The 14,527-nt window shown below is 34.4% G+C and overlaps 2 protein-coding genes across 2 annotated transcripts in view; one reads left to right on the top strand and one right to left on the bottom strand.

Annotated features, from left to right (window-relative positions):
• LOC107613708 (uncharacterized protein SLP1) lies at window positions 219-4,662 on the top strand. The gene is made up of 5 exons (XM_016315817.2): window positions 219-627; window positions 743-978; window positions 1,900-3,155; window positions 3,259-3,344; window positions 4,366-4,662. Exons 2-5 carry the CDS (start codon window positions 792-794, stop codon window positions 4,610-4,612), a joined length of 1,776 nt encoding a protein of 591 aa, XP_016171303.1. The 5' UTR covers window positions 219-627; window positions 743-791; the 3' UTR covers window positions 4,613-4,662.
• Window positions 8,068-14,527, bottom strand: part of LOC107612766 (dynamin-2B) — an 11,488-nt gene continuing 5,028 nt past the window's right edge. Inside the window, exons 11-22 of the mRNA XM_016314497.2 lie at window positions 14,154-14,237; window positions 13,871-13,998; window positions 13,467-13,554; window positions 13,205-13,358; window positions 11,953-12,029; window positions 11,131-11,187; window positions 10,748-10,892; window positions 10,505-10,656; window positions 9,817-9,930; window positions 9,656-9,723; window positions 9,119-9,288; window positions 8,068-8,765 (exon numbers count right to left, since the gene is read on the bottom strand). Of these exons, the coding sequence (XP_016169983.1) occupies window positions 8,536-8,765; window positions 9,119-9,288; window positions 9,656-9,723; window positions 9,817-9,930; window positions 10,505-10,656; window positions 10,748-10,892; window positions 11,131-11,187; window positions 11,953-12,029; window positions 13,205-13,358; window positions 13,467-13,554; window positions 13,871-13,998; window positions 14,154-14,237 (1,467 nt within the window). The 3' untranslated portion in view covers window positions 8,068-8,535. The remainder of the gene's footprint in view (window positions 8,766-9,118; window positions 9,289-9,655; window positions 9,724-9,816; window positions 9,931-10,504; window positions 10,657-10,747; window positions 10,893-11,130; window positions 11,188-11,952; window positions 12,030-13,204; window positions 13,359-13,466; window positions 13,555-13,870; window positions 13,999-14,153; window positions 14,238-14,527) is intronic.

The following is a 14,527-nucleotide window of genomic DNA, read 5'->3' as shown; positions in this document are numbered from 1 at the left end:
AATAAATAAACAAAAAAAGTACTTTTATATTATTATATCTAAACATAATTGATAGATAAAAAAATCTTTTTACATGAGATATTCAAATATAAAATTACTTTTACTTTCCATAAAATTTTTTAACAAAGGATAACTCAGAAAAAAAAAAAACTTTTGTTAGAAGCTCCCAAACAAGCTCTATTATCCTCCAAATAAGAAGTCATCTATTTCTCGTTTACTCTAATAATAAGGTACTTAGAAGGTCATGTAAATTGTAAGGTAGAAGGCGAAGGAAGGGTGATGCTTACACGCGCGCTTGCTTTTGCGTGACTTAACTCGCAATCATTCTCCATCTGCTTCTCAAGCAACACACAGCAGAGCCAAAATCACAGATCCTCCAATCCTTCAACGCCAAAATCCTTCGTTTTTTTTATGAAACTTGAAACCAACCCTAACCCAATCCCATATACTCCTTCACTTAGGTCACAACACAATTGCATAATCCCCTTTCTCGATCCAATTTTCACATATCATATTATGTTATCCTTCTAATGTGATCGTTTCAGCTTCTTCTCTCTCAGATCCAACTTCTCCCTTTTCAGCTTCCTTCTCTTCTTAATCCGTTTCCTGTGGCAAACTAATTAACAGGTGTTTTATTTATTTATTTATTTTGTTGATTGATAAGTTAAATTAATTAGTTTGGTTCTGTATCTATTTATTTATTTATTTTTTGTTGTTGTTGTTGTTGTTGTTGTTGTTGCAGGGGTTTAATTTAGTTGTTTTATTGGGTACTGAGTTTGGATTGATGTACAATGCAGAGAACTCGTAAAGCTCTTCTGTTGGAAAGAGGAGCTTTTGATTTAGAAAAGCCTAATAAGAATAACACAGATGGGAGCAAACAACAACAGTTGTATAAGGTTTCAATCTCATTGGTATTTGTTCTCTGGGGCTTAATCTTACTCTTCAGCTTGTGGATTAGTGGCGGCCATGGTTACTCCGGTATCTATCTATCTATCTATCTATCTATCTATCTATCTATCTGTGTTTTGCTCTGTGCTTGCCCCATTTTGCATTTGATGTGAATCACTGTACATTGTATTGTAGGATGGAAATGTTGGTTTTGGTTTATATGGCAATGTGACATTTTTGGTATTCCTTGTGATTGAACTGAAAAGAAGTTGCTAGCAGGAGGGTGGGAATTATATAAGGGGATGGGGGATATCTTGGAATAGGAAGGAACCAGGTTTATGACTTAGGAGAGTGTTGAGTCTCTCGAATACTCAACAATAGGAGAAATTTGGCCTCTCGAATTGCGAACACATTCTACTGCTTCTTGCAATTTCAGTGTTACAATTTCATTTTTATAAATTCAGAGAGCATTTTCTTGTGCAATTATCCCCTATGAATACCAGGTTTGTTACAAAACATTCTCGTTGTTCTTTATTAACAAGCATGGGAAAATTACCTGTTGAGAGCCAACTTCTCCATTTTGGAGTGAAATACCTTTTCCTGGTATAATCCTGTGTCAACAAGCCTGTAAGTGACCCCAATCATAAAAGGTTCAATTTATAATAGTTACTCTTTACTGGCCACCAAAGCAGCTTCCAAGTTTTCTTCCTGCAATAAAAGCACTGTGATTCTGAGATACTGCCCCTCAACTGTTTTAAGTGTTTAGCCAATTTTTTCTGTTTCAGGATAAAGAATCTGATCAAATGCTGACTTTAGTTTATTAGTATATGTTATTAACTGCATTTTGGGTGTAAAAAAAATAAAATAATGTTTATATACCCTGTTCATCATTCATTCTCATGCATCCCTTTATTTTATTTTATTTTTTTTTCCTTCCCTTTCTCTTATAGGCTATGATAACTATGTTGACATGAAATTCTGATAAATTTATAAATGGTATTGATTTTGAAGAACATCCACTTGGTGTATCAAACTGGAATGAAGATAAGCATGGACAGTGTAAAATATCTCATTCTGCTTTTGATTTTTTTATCAAAGCAAATGATGCTTACATTTCTTCTGAGGCTATACATGGTGTTGAGTCACTCCCCAATGAAGAGAGCCGAGATTTTGCTGTAACTGATCCTATTAACAAGGAAACTTCTCATTCTCCTGCTAGAGAGGAACCTGTATTGGAGAGTCATCAATCTGCTGCCAAACTTGAAGAAAATTTAACTTGGGATGTGCCTCTTGGTCTCGATGAATTCAAAAGCAGAGCAATTAGTTCAAAAACTAAATCTGGCGGTAGTCCATCTGTAAGTGTAATACATAGAGTGGAGCCTGGTGGTGCTGAATACAATTATGCTTCAGCAGCTAAGGGTGCAAAAGTGTTAGCTTCTAACAAAGAAGCCAAAGGTGCCTCTAATATCTTAAGCCGAGACAAAGATAAATATCTTCGAAATCCATGTTCTGCTGAAGAGAAATTTGTCGTTATTGAACTCTCAGAAGAAACCTTAGTAGATACAATAGAGATAGCTAATTTTGAGCACCATTCTTCCAATTTAAAAGCTTTTGAACTTCATGGAAGTTTGGTCTATCCAACGGATGATTGGGTTTTCCTTGGGAATTTCACAGCCTTAAATGTGAAGCATGCTCAAACGTTTGTTCTTCAGGAACCAAAATGGGTGAGATATCTTAAATTGAATCTTCAAAGCCACTATGGTTCAGAATTTTACTGCACACTGAGTGTAGTTGAAGTTTATGGTGTGGATGCTGTTGAGAGGATGCTGGAGGATTTGATATATACTCAAGATAATTTATTTGCATCTGGAGAGGGTAATGGTGACAAGAGGACAGTATCACTTCATCCTAACCCTGCTGAGAGTGAAAATATACAACAGAATGCTTCCGAGGGGATCTACTCTGACCCTGCTTCAGATATCTCTTCTGCAAGTCATGGAACTGTAAATAGTAATGTTCCTGATCCGGTTGACGAAATCCGTCAGCAAGTTGGCAGGATGCCTGGGGATACTGTTCTCAAGATTTTAATGCAGAAAGTTCGTTCTCTAGACTTAAATTTATCGGTCCTGGAGCGGTATTTGAAAGATTTGAATTCTAGATATATCAATATTTTTAAAGATTACAGAAAAGAAATAGAAGAAAAAGATATACTTCTACAGAAGTTCAAAGAAGACGTTAGGGAACTCCTTGAACAGCAGGATATTTTGGTATGTTAATTTCTGTCTGGATTTTGTTGCCAACATCTTCATTTGGTTATGTAAGGTCATTGTTCAACGTAACTCATTGAAATTTAACTTCCTCCCCTTGCAGATCAAAGAGGCTAGTTATCTAAATACCTGGAAGTCCCATATTTCCATACAGATGGATCATCTTCTCAAGGACAATGCTGCTTTGAGGTAAGATCTTTTCTTTATATGCTTTTTCTTAGTTAGCCCACTATAAGATGCTAGCTCAGATTTCATAATTGGCGTACTTGAGAAATCTTCAAAAGTAGTTTCCGTGAATCTCCCTGCCTTGGTCTTTGTATTAGGGTTCTAGGAACCAGATCGGACTTGTCACTTTGGCCAGAAAATTAGTGAACAAGCCGCGGTCACCTAAACCTAAGCACAACCAGCCAGTTATGGCGCAAAAATGTGAAATTTTTAGTAATAACATGGCAGCTTCAGTCACATACTGCAATTTTATTACTAATCATTCAGTATTTCAGCCTTACAATAATTGAACAATCACAATGTTCAAACCTACCATTTGTACAAAGTAGATTGAACCAACTATTCCCTTCTTTTAATAAGCCTTTAAGGAGAGCAAATAGTTATTTTATCTATATTCTACAATAAATTAAAAGAAAGTTCTTCCAAAGTGCTAAAATAATTTGGGTGTGAAATTACAGTTTTTGATAAAAGTAAAAAATTTTAAGCATTTATTAAATGCACTACATTGTAGATAAAAAATTGAGAAAAAGAGAAATAGGTTCCTAACTTTATAATTCGAAGACACGTAAATCCCTAACTAATTAAAAATAAAAAAACATCCCTCACTTTTTAAAATGCGAGACATTTAGGTACCTCTATCCAAAATTATATAAGGACAAATAGGTTTTTCATAGGGACTTAGATGTCTCACATTTTAAAAAATGGGGGATGTTTTGGTATTTTCAATTAGTCGATAACTTATTTATCTTGTTATCTTCAAGATAAAAGGTCAGGACCTATTTGTCGTTTTCTCTTAAAAAATTTGAAATCATTTTTGTTCTATTTGTTTGTTCTTCTTAAATATTTTCAAAATAAATTATTTATCGTTATTATTATGTTTAAATTTTGAGTATTATGCAACATAGTTTTTAGGACATGTGTGTATTAAACTGTGATTCAGTTCTTTTAGATTTTTAATTTTTTGTTTATTTTTAACAATTTTCAGATCTGAGGTTGAAAAGGTCAGGGAGAAGCAGGCTTCTTTAGAGAACAAGGGTGTAGTGGTCTTTTTCATTTGTTGTATATTTGCAATGGTAGCTATATTACGGCTAGCTCTGGATATGACTGCAAGTGTCTATAGAGTTCTAAGTGTTAATAGAACACTTCATTCCATGAAATTTTGTGATGGTAGGTATCCCTGGTATCTCTTATTGTTTAGTTGTAGTGTTATTATTTTCATATTAACTTTGTGATATCTCATTTTTGAAAATATATTATTTTTGTGTTAGATGGTTAGCGAGAAGGCTGCTTCTATGTTATTAGACTATGGTTTGCTTTCAATTTGATTGGATGCAGTTATCATTAAGGTTATAAATAATTGGCTAATAGATTAAATAAGCATAAACCAATCTTTCAAGTTAAGATTGAGTTGCATAGGGGTCGGGGAATTAAACAATTGGATTATTTGAAATAATTAAATAGAGAATGTTTAATTTCAAACTTCCTACTACTCGCACCTGCTTTTTGCTGATGGCCTCCTTATTTTTGCGGAGGCCACTAAGAAACAAATGCGAAGTATAAAAGAAACTTCATTAACAAACACTAGTTTAGTTATTCGTTATTTTCATATCTTAGCAAGTTTGAAATGTAGTTAGTTGATAAAAGTTATACCAGGATTGAACACTAGTCTTGAATATACAATTTTTTGGTACGGTCATTACACATTCATGTAATTTTGTATCTAAATTCATCCAAAAATTCAATACCATTAAATGAAATATGAAATACATATGTCCAACACGTTCGAAATCGCTCTTGCCCAACGCTTCTTCTCACGTTTACGCACGGAGCGTCGTCTTCTTCTTCGCCTTCTTCGCATTCCTATTCCTCCTCCTTTTTCGCGTTCATTCTTCTTCACGTGTTTTCTTCTTATCGTCATTCTTTTGTTGTTGTTATTGTATTTTTTTTGTCTTTTCCTCATTCTCTCTGGTGAAAAAGCAGTAGAAGGTGAGGAGAAAGAGTTTTGAATTATGCAGAACAGAAATGAACCAAACATGTTATTATAGTGAAACAATTGTATAGTACTAAATAAATGGAACATTATCCATTATATAAATTCAAATTCGAACATCTTTTAACATAATGAACCGAATACGTACTCATAGTGAAACAATTGTATAGTAACGAGTGAACGAAACATTATCCATTATATAAAATCAAATTCGAAGAAACGTTCAAAAAGTAAAGAAAGCGTTGAAATTGAAAAATACAAATTTGATGTTGAAAGAATTTAAAAAAGGACAAGAACCGAGGGAAAAAAAGATATCTTCGAAAACCGATACTTCTTCTTATCTTTTTGCAAAGAAGGGTAAGAATTCAAAGAATATCAACGAAACCGAAGATAAAAAGATATTGGTATCGAAGAAATCCCTTGTAACAATTATTTTTATTTTAGACGATAGAAGCGGCCGTTACGATATATAAAAAACGCTCAGCTTTCTGCATAATTAACTGAAATACATACTCATGGTGAAACAATTGTATAGTACTGAGTGAACGAAACATAATCCATTATATAAAATCAAATTCGAACAGCTTTCTGCATAATGAACCGAACACGTACTCATAGTGAAACAATTGTATAGTACTGAGTGAACGAAACATAATCCATTATATAAAATCAAATTCGAACAGCTTTCTGCATAATGAACCGAACACGTACTCATAGTGAAACAATTGTATAGTACTGAGTGAACGAAACATAATCCATTATATAAAATCAAATTCAAACAGCCTTGCCTACAATTTACAGATTATCAATTCAATTCAATTCAATTCAAATTAGCAATTGCATTCCATTCAATTCGATTCAAAATTGAATAATCCAAACTTCGTCAGTTTGATTCATTTCAGAAGAATAATCCAAATCGCTCTCATTCAACTGATTTATTTGAAGTTGAGTCATTCATTGTTTCGATTTAGAAGTGCAGATCGAAGAAGAAAATGAAGAAGAATAGGAAGAAGATAAATGCAACGTAACCAGATTGAAAGAAGAAAACGAGAAGATGAACGCGACCAGAGGAGAACAACGAAGTCAATGCAGATCAATAAGGAAGAACGCAAGTAGACGCGAGCAAAGAAGAAGGTTTATTGAGCAAAACTTTAGGTTGCAGCACGTTATATATAGCGCGTGTTAGACAAACGAGTGGGTGAGAGAGGGGGGAGGGAGGGGAGCGCGTCTGGCCAATATTGCTTGGATAACTTGGATGCATTTTTTATATGGATGTAATATATCAACTCAAAATACATAAATAAAAAATTCTTCGACTACATATTTATTGATATTTAATTTTAATAAAGTCTGGCATAGATAATTTTCACTATATTCTATTGTAAATTAATAGTTAAATTGATAAAATATATATCTCCTATTAACATTTATATAGTCTGATTTTGTTTAAATTAATATCAATATTATTCAATCCTAACTCATACATAGGAGGAATCCACTTACACTAAATGTGACTTACACCATCCAATCACTTTTTCCTTTATTTTATTTATTTATTGGTCAGGAATAAATTGTTATAAGCAATCAGTTGCTTTCATTGTTGGTAGGGCATGGTTGTGAACCTTTTGAGCTTGCTTTTAACCATTACAATAAAAGATTAAGGAAAAAACGGTAAACATTGATCTCACTTTCCAAGTTTGGTAGTTGATATAGGAAAGGGATCTCCATAATCATTGGAGTTTGAACTTGGACCCTCTGTGATTAGGCAAAAGAAGCATCCTGGCAATGAGCACAAAGGGTATTGAAGAAACAGTCAATGACAAGGCCCAAACCCCTTCAAGCACAGGCAAGTAAGAATGGACATAAGTTTATATTTCCCTTCTCAAGATGAAAAAATGCTAAAAGGAGAGAAATAGTGTACGACTGTACCTAGACCAAGCACATACTGACAAAACGATACTTAGTGGAAACATTTGATTGGAATACCATATGATCATCATCTAATTATAAATAAGTACTTCAATTTTATCATTGACTTATCAATAATATGTCATCAATTGCCATCGTCCATCTGAATCATATATCATCCTGAACCAAAGAACAAGGCCTTTTAAACAAGATCCTTCGAAATCACTTCATCAAATGCACTATTTTAACCATCTATATGTTAACGTCCAAAAAAAAAAAAAAACATATACGTTGCAATTGAAGTAACGTCAGTACCATTTCATTCATGTGTCATTGGCAATGCAGCCCCTGATATCATGGTGCTGCATCTGATCAGATCACAAAATGAAAACGTGATCAAAATCGAAAAGAAAATAAACCCCCAGAAATCATCGGAAAGATTTCAACACAAAATAAAGCCTCAAAAGAAATCCATTAACCCCTAGAAGATTATAAATGTTTAATAAAAGGATAATGCTATGGTGAATATGAATATTGGGCGAAGAGTAAAGATTACACTTTTTGCAATAGATAAAAAAAATACAAAAATTAAAGACATCATGTACAATACACTACTTTCAAAATATAACTACAATCTTCACTCTTCATCAAACATAACTCTTCACCAAATAAATTCTCTTAATAAAATGACATTCGGCACTGCAGTCTTTTAAAAGTCCATTTGTCCAAACCAAATCTTTTGGGTGTTATTTTGGTGGTTTACTAGACAAACAAAAATACCAAAACGAATGATGAAGAACCGGGAAACAGATCATCCCCATTGTATTAGAATAATGCATACAGTGGTCGTTTAAACGAATCCGAGACGGGGTATCATTTTAGTAATTACAAGCATAATAATACAGTTTGTTCATCCAAAAAATAAGTGCATTCTCAACTAAATTTCTTTTAAAAAAACGGCTAATTAATAAAAGCAATGAAAGAGAAAAGAAAGAATTTTGAGTAGAGAAACATGACCGATGCATTCAAGTCCACCCTGATGCCAAGCTTCAAGAAATTGAGACAAGACCCAAAAACATACACTAAATAAGCTATAGTCTTCTATGTACACACATTTCTCGACCTAAATTATCCTGCAGAAACAAAGAATTGTGACCTTAACCCTCAAAGGTATGAATGGGGCGAGAGCAGTCTCACCCTCCAAAAATGTATCAAAACACGAATCGTATGGTCAAGTGGTGGCCAGTCAGCCATTTGTTAAACTCTGTAACCGGAAGAACCTGGAGGAGCAGGAGGTAGTCGATTAGGTGTCCGTCGACTGCCAGAGTTTGCACCAGAGTTTACATCACCATTTTGTACAGGATCAATATGACCATTGGATGCTGATCTCAGTGAACCACTTCGGCTAACAGGGCCATTGGCAGCTGCATCAAAGGCTGATCTCCAGTCATCACCTGGACCATTGCTTCTTGGACTAGGACTACTATCTGTAAACCAAAAACCAGAGCAAAAAATGAAAAAGTAGTGATTAGTCAAAATAGGGAGATTATAAAGCAGGACGGATTTGGTTTCACTAGAAAATAGGCCTAGGAGTTGGATTCTCTTAAGGTGCAAGATGCAATTTACAAAGCAACATAGGTAACCAGTCCACTAGCAAGACATTCAAGAAAGTGAATTCTATGTCAGAATCCATGATTCAGCAAGCAAATTCTTGATAGCATCCAATAAAAAAAGTGGCAATTTTGGGCACTTGAAAAAACCCCAAGGCTGTTGCACTTAAAAAGTTTACCAGTTGACCACAAATCAAACATGTAATCCGTTTAGAAGACAGCAGACACACCTGCACTACCATTTGACCAACTTGAGGCAGCAGCTGCTCGATTGTCATGAATACTCAGTTGCCTTGTCAATTTTGACAGAAGTGAAGATTGTTTCTGGTAGCGCTCTCGCCTGCTCTTGACATTTTGATCTTCTAGAAGCAACTGCTCAATCCTAGCAGTACTTTGAGCACTAATCATGAAAGATACTTAAAAAGTTTAGTGCAGGTGAAGTCAAAACAGCAATAATTATAAAATCATTGTTGAATTCTACAGAATTGTAACATCCACATGAGAGAGAGTGAAAGAGATGCAAGCAAAGAAAAACCAGAGATAAATCATTTTCAGGAATTGAAAAGAAATACTTAATGATATTTACATTATTTTCAAAGTTGAATTTAACTAAAACATAGAGGAACCGCAAAGGGGGGGATCTTCAGATTTTTTTTTTTTTTAAATGACATCCCTTCAAAGATTTGTAGGAACAAAACTGACAAACAGGGAATGAATTAATGTTAGGAAAGAAAAACAAATGTGAAAGCATTAAAATATTTCTGTACCTGACAGAACTATATAATTGATTCAGCATGTCTTCTTTGGCTTTCTCAACTTGGCAGAGGACAACAGCCTGCGAAACAATCATCCAGAATTTGCATCAAACATAAACATTGACAAATCTGAGAGGATCCACCAAATATAATATGGTAAGACAAAAGCTCACTTTTGGAACATTAGCAGCTAAACTGTTTAAAACTGCTTCAACATAGCCACGAACTTCTTGAGACATCCATCGTAGTTCTTCCTCTGGGTCAGCAGGTCTTCGGGCCATTGTTTCCTGAGATGGGACATAACAAACATAATAGTAGCCAGTCAATAATCACAGTTTGAGGATTGGCATTTATTCAGTAATTTAATTCCAAAATATCTGTATCCAAACCCTTGCCTCTGCCCATCCTTCTCTGAAGTTCTATACTGAAAAGTTTGTTGCAAATTTTAGTCAGAAATGAACAAATTTACAAATAAAATCGTTCTTGATTTGAAATAGATTAGATTCAGGAGCATGGAATGTTAGAGTTGGTCATGTCAGGTAGCATGGCATCTGGGAAGAAATAGTTTACCAAAACCCAAACACAGTGTGTCAAGTTAGTCAGTTTCTTTACTTAGCAAATTCTGCTCTCCACCCTTTCTCCAGAGTCCAGACCATGTTATCAGTTTTGGAAATGTAAACGATAGTGAGTTTGCTGCTGTCATCCAATCACTTCTCCACTCATCCATTTGCAGGCATGAATCCATATTTTTTTGTATCGGTTAGTTTCAATTCATCAACTTAATTCAACAGAACATGTTTTATGGCAAGGGGGCTTATCAAGCACTCAATCATTTTACAGCATATTCCAGAACTTACTCACCAAGGAACCATCAGAGTGGCTATGCCTCATAGATCCACCCTCGGATGGTAATCTTATTTGTCCTCCCTTAGCTTTTATAACTTGGCTTATCTTATTAATCCATTCAACCTTATCAGCAGCGCTTTCAGCCTTCAAAACAACAGTACTGTGGGCTGCAAGAGAACAAACATATCATAATTAAACTATTTCAATAAGATTCAGATATGAATATATTATTGACAGCTATAGGACAGGAGGAATTACTTTTCAGAACAGTTTTATATGGAACTCTACTAGTGATTTTAAATACAAGGGTGACTTTGCTAGAATCAGCTGCATTGGATTTCTTGTCCTTTGAACTTTTAGACGGCGGATCATCTTCATCTGATGCCTCTTCAATGTTACACTCCTGCAGGGGAATTTAAATTAAATGACATCATAAAAATAAAAAGCAATTGTAAGTTTATGAAAACTATTGGTTATGCCTAGCTCTCTACTTCCCACAGGCTAACATCACTGTATCCTTCCATAATTATGTAGATAAGGGTAAGAATATGCCCATAGTAAAATATACGCACCCTGACACAGTAGTAAGTTGTGGTGCTTAGAAATGATGAATGTGCAGAAGTAATAATAGCACTACATACCTCTAACGTAACAACACCACGAAAATGCCTTTCCTCTTGTTTTTTGGTGTACCCAAGCTGTAAAGTGAAAAGTTGAAGTATAATAAAATAAAAAATAACCAGATGTAACACATTGAAAAACATGATAAATGTTTGAAAATATTAAGAATCAAAATACATGAATAATAAATAAATAATTAAATAGGAGGCAGAGCTTGGCACTATATCCCTCAAGTCATAATCCTATCGCATTTTTCAAAGATTTCCATAATCTTTTTCTTTTCTATCTAAACACCAATAGCAATCATGGTATCCAGATCTAAATATACTTAAGGATCAAATCCCATTACATTTAGGGTGGTGCACTCCAATGTAATGGTTTGATGGTACTTCTCAATTTTACTAACTTGATATTCTACTTTTTCACATGTACCGAGTTAGTACACAAATTCCGTTTAAGATTTATATAAATAAGAATTTCATTAAGATTTAAGGAATAAGAGTGGGAAAACTTAGAATATAATTAGCAATATTTTTAGAAGCCTCAAGATGCTCCTATACTTCTTGGGGAAGGTATTAGCTATTGTGAACTCAATGCCATATTAAGTCAAGAATGAGTCATCCTAGATGTGTATATTAGAACATCTAGGAAAACCTTTTGTGTTTTCAACGAAAGGCTTATCTGGTTAGAAACAAATTTCAAGAAGAAATAGGCAGAATTTTGTGAAGATGCAGAAAATTATTACTACGTATAGTCAGGTTCAAGTGGGAAATATTCAAACAACCTGCATATCAACAAGACAACACAGAATAATTCAATCAACGGAGCCAGCATGTACAAACCTTTCCTGTCTTCTCATTTAGAACAAACCATCGCCTGCTCCAACCATTAGTTTTGGCACTTTTCTTTAACAAATACCCTGAAAACAATGTATAAGATTCAACATTTCAACACACTCTGGATTTGTTTTAAAAAAAAAAAAAAGAAATATCAGAAAGTGAGAAACTTTAATAACAAAGCCAGAATGCATGCAAGGGGGGATCATTGAAAAAAGATTATTCTAACTACAATTAACAAGACATTTTTAAGGGGAAAAGTATCTTGGATAACTTGCCAATTGCCACAAATACACTGTATTTTATGATATCAACATTGGTTCACGGGATTCAAAATTATACACATCAGATCAAAATCTTCTAAACCTATAAATCAACCAGATAAATTGAATCGCATTTATATTGAACCAAACAAATTCAGGTAGAATAATCATATGGACATCTTTTTCTTTTTTATTGCTCATCCAGAGATGAAACTATTAACTATAAGCAGCCACATTTTAAAAATAAATATATTGCTAAGTGCCCTAAGGCACTCTTTAAGGAACAATAAATTGAAGATACTTTATAGAAAAATAAAATTTTTAAGCGAATGTATCAACATTTACAAGACACTTAGCACTTTTAAATCCTTTAGAGTGCCCTAGATAGCAAAACCTATGAAAGAATACAGACATTAAAGCTCCTACATTATAAACTCCATTAAAACATGTTTACAAAAAAATCATCACTTAAATATACAGCATATGACTTTTACATAATTGGTAGATCTACTAAACAGGGAAGATGTCATTCTATCAAATTTGAGGAAGTTTCCTACACACAACAACTTAGAGCATGTTTCTTTCAACAACCTAGGGAAGTACTTTACGAATTAAGTTGGAAGGCTTTGAGAAAGTTGAAATAATTTATTTGTGTTTGGTTAGGTTACGTCAAGAGAATGCTTCTTGTTCAAAAAGCGATAGAACAAAATTACTTTTATTTGTTAATATGGAAATAATAGTTGAGATCCTATCTTGAAAGTACCTCCTAGAAATGAATAGTAAATCCAAGAGCACCTAAAAGTACCTTTAGTTGCTGGAAGAGTAGAGTCAGTTGCAGGAAAAACAAACACACACGTTGAACACTATACAAACTCATTTTCATTTTTCAGAACTTGCTTTTGGGATTTACAAAATGCAAACAACACAGGCACTTATAAAATGTTTCAGAGTTTGGACAGGAGGATGTTTCTAGTAGCATAAAGCATGAAACAAACCTGCAGTTATTTCTCCTTCAGGACCTGCAGTCTTCAAACCAGAGCCTTCTTGCCCTTCTTTCTCTCCCTGTCCTGATTTGTCCTTTTCCTTCTCTTTGTCCTTCTTTTCATCCTTCATTGATTTCATGCTTCCACCAGTTTGAGGACTACTGGCCTAAAATAAGTTAACAAGTAACAGAATTAATCCAACAAAGCACAATCAAAATTGCAAAATAACAATCCATCCTATACCATTATCAAGATTGATTTAGAGACCACTAACCCGGTTAAGAATAGATTGTTCTACATCTTGCCCCTTTTTTGAGGATCGACCCCCCTTAAGTTCTTCCTCACGGCGTTGTCTTTCCATCCTAAGGTAAATGAGAACAATTACTAGATATAAATTACGAAGATACCAAGAATATTTTATATGCAAGGGGCGAAAAAAATATGATGGTTAAATTTTTGTTTCTTGAAATACAGACATGTAAAATTTACAGTGTTAGACAGGAAGCTGATATATTCAGAATCCTGTCCTTTCCCATGTTATCATGGTGTGGCGAAAAATGCAAATAACAGAGAAAGATAGCACACGGAGCAGATACTCCTTGAAGGAGGAGAGAATCGGTATCCACACGCGCGCGCGCACACACACACAAAAAAAAAGGGCCATTGTATCCAATTTACCTCCGTTGTACCAAACGAATGAAATGCTGGGGTGGCACAAATGCACGCTCCATATCAACAAGTGCAACCACCATTTTCTTTGCTTCATTTTTAAACCCTTCTAGTGCAGCCGTAGCAATTGCCACAACCTTTGAAAAGAGGTATTACAGGGTTATTTAAAAATGAAAGGGGAAGTCCACTCCATATGACAGGACAGAGTTCAGAAGGGAAGAAAAGAATAGAGGAACCAAAAAGTATGACATGTAAAACAAAAATATAAAGTAGGAATGAAACAATGCCATACCTCCCTCTTGAAAGGTGGGTATCTTCCTAAACCAGGTGTAGCATTGGCAGAAGCGGAAACAATATCTAGTAAGACACGATGCACCTAGAGCATAAGGCCATGGAATCTTCGTTAGTAGGTAGAAAACAGAGGTGAAGAATTTCATCCAGTGCTATGTATAACATGGATAAAATATACTTTTTGTTCCAAACCCTGACGTTTAACTTGATTTAATTTTGTCCCAAACATCTAAAATAAATTTCAATATACGACTATTGATAATATTTTGGTAGTCAACAAGTGGTCAAATATTCTTTTTCCAATTTTACCCCTCCATATACACATCATTATCATCAATTCTCGTTCTACACCCTCATCCCACCACTCCATACCCC

Source organism: Arachis ipaensis, chromosome B08 (assembly GCF_000816755.2).
Source record: "Arachis ipaensis cultivar K30076 chromosome B08, Araip1.1, whole genome shotgun sequence".
NCBI classification, from domain to species: domain Eukaryota; kingdom Viridiplantae; phylum Streptophyta; class Magnoliopsida; order Fabales; family Fabaceae; genus Arachis; species Arachis ipaensis.
This window is presented reverse-complemented; position numbering and strand designations above follow the sequence as displayed.

Bases quoted from the DNA above. Each gene is read 5' to 3' on its own strand.
- LOC107613708 (XM_016315817.2), top strand. From the start codon at position 792: ATGCAGAGAACTCGTAAAGCTCTTCTGTTGGAAAGAGGAGCTTTTGAT. The intron at 3,156-3,258 runs GTATGTTAATTT...CTCCCCTTGCAG, and splicing joins TTGAACAGCAGGATATTTTG to ATCAAAGAGGCTAGTTATCT. The intron at 3,345-4,365 runs GTAAGATCTTTT...AACAATTTTCAG, and splicing joins AAGGACAATGCTGCTTTGAG to ATCTGAGGTTGAAAAGGTCA.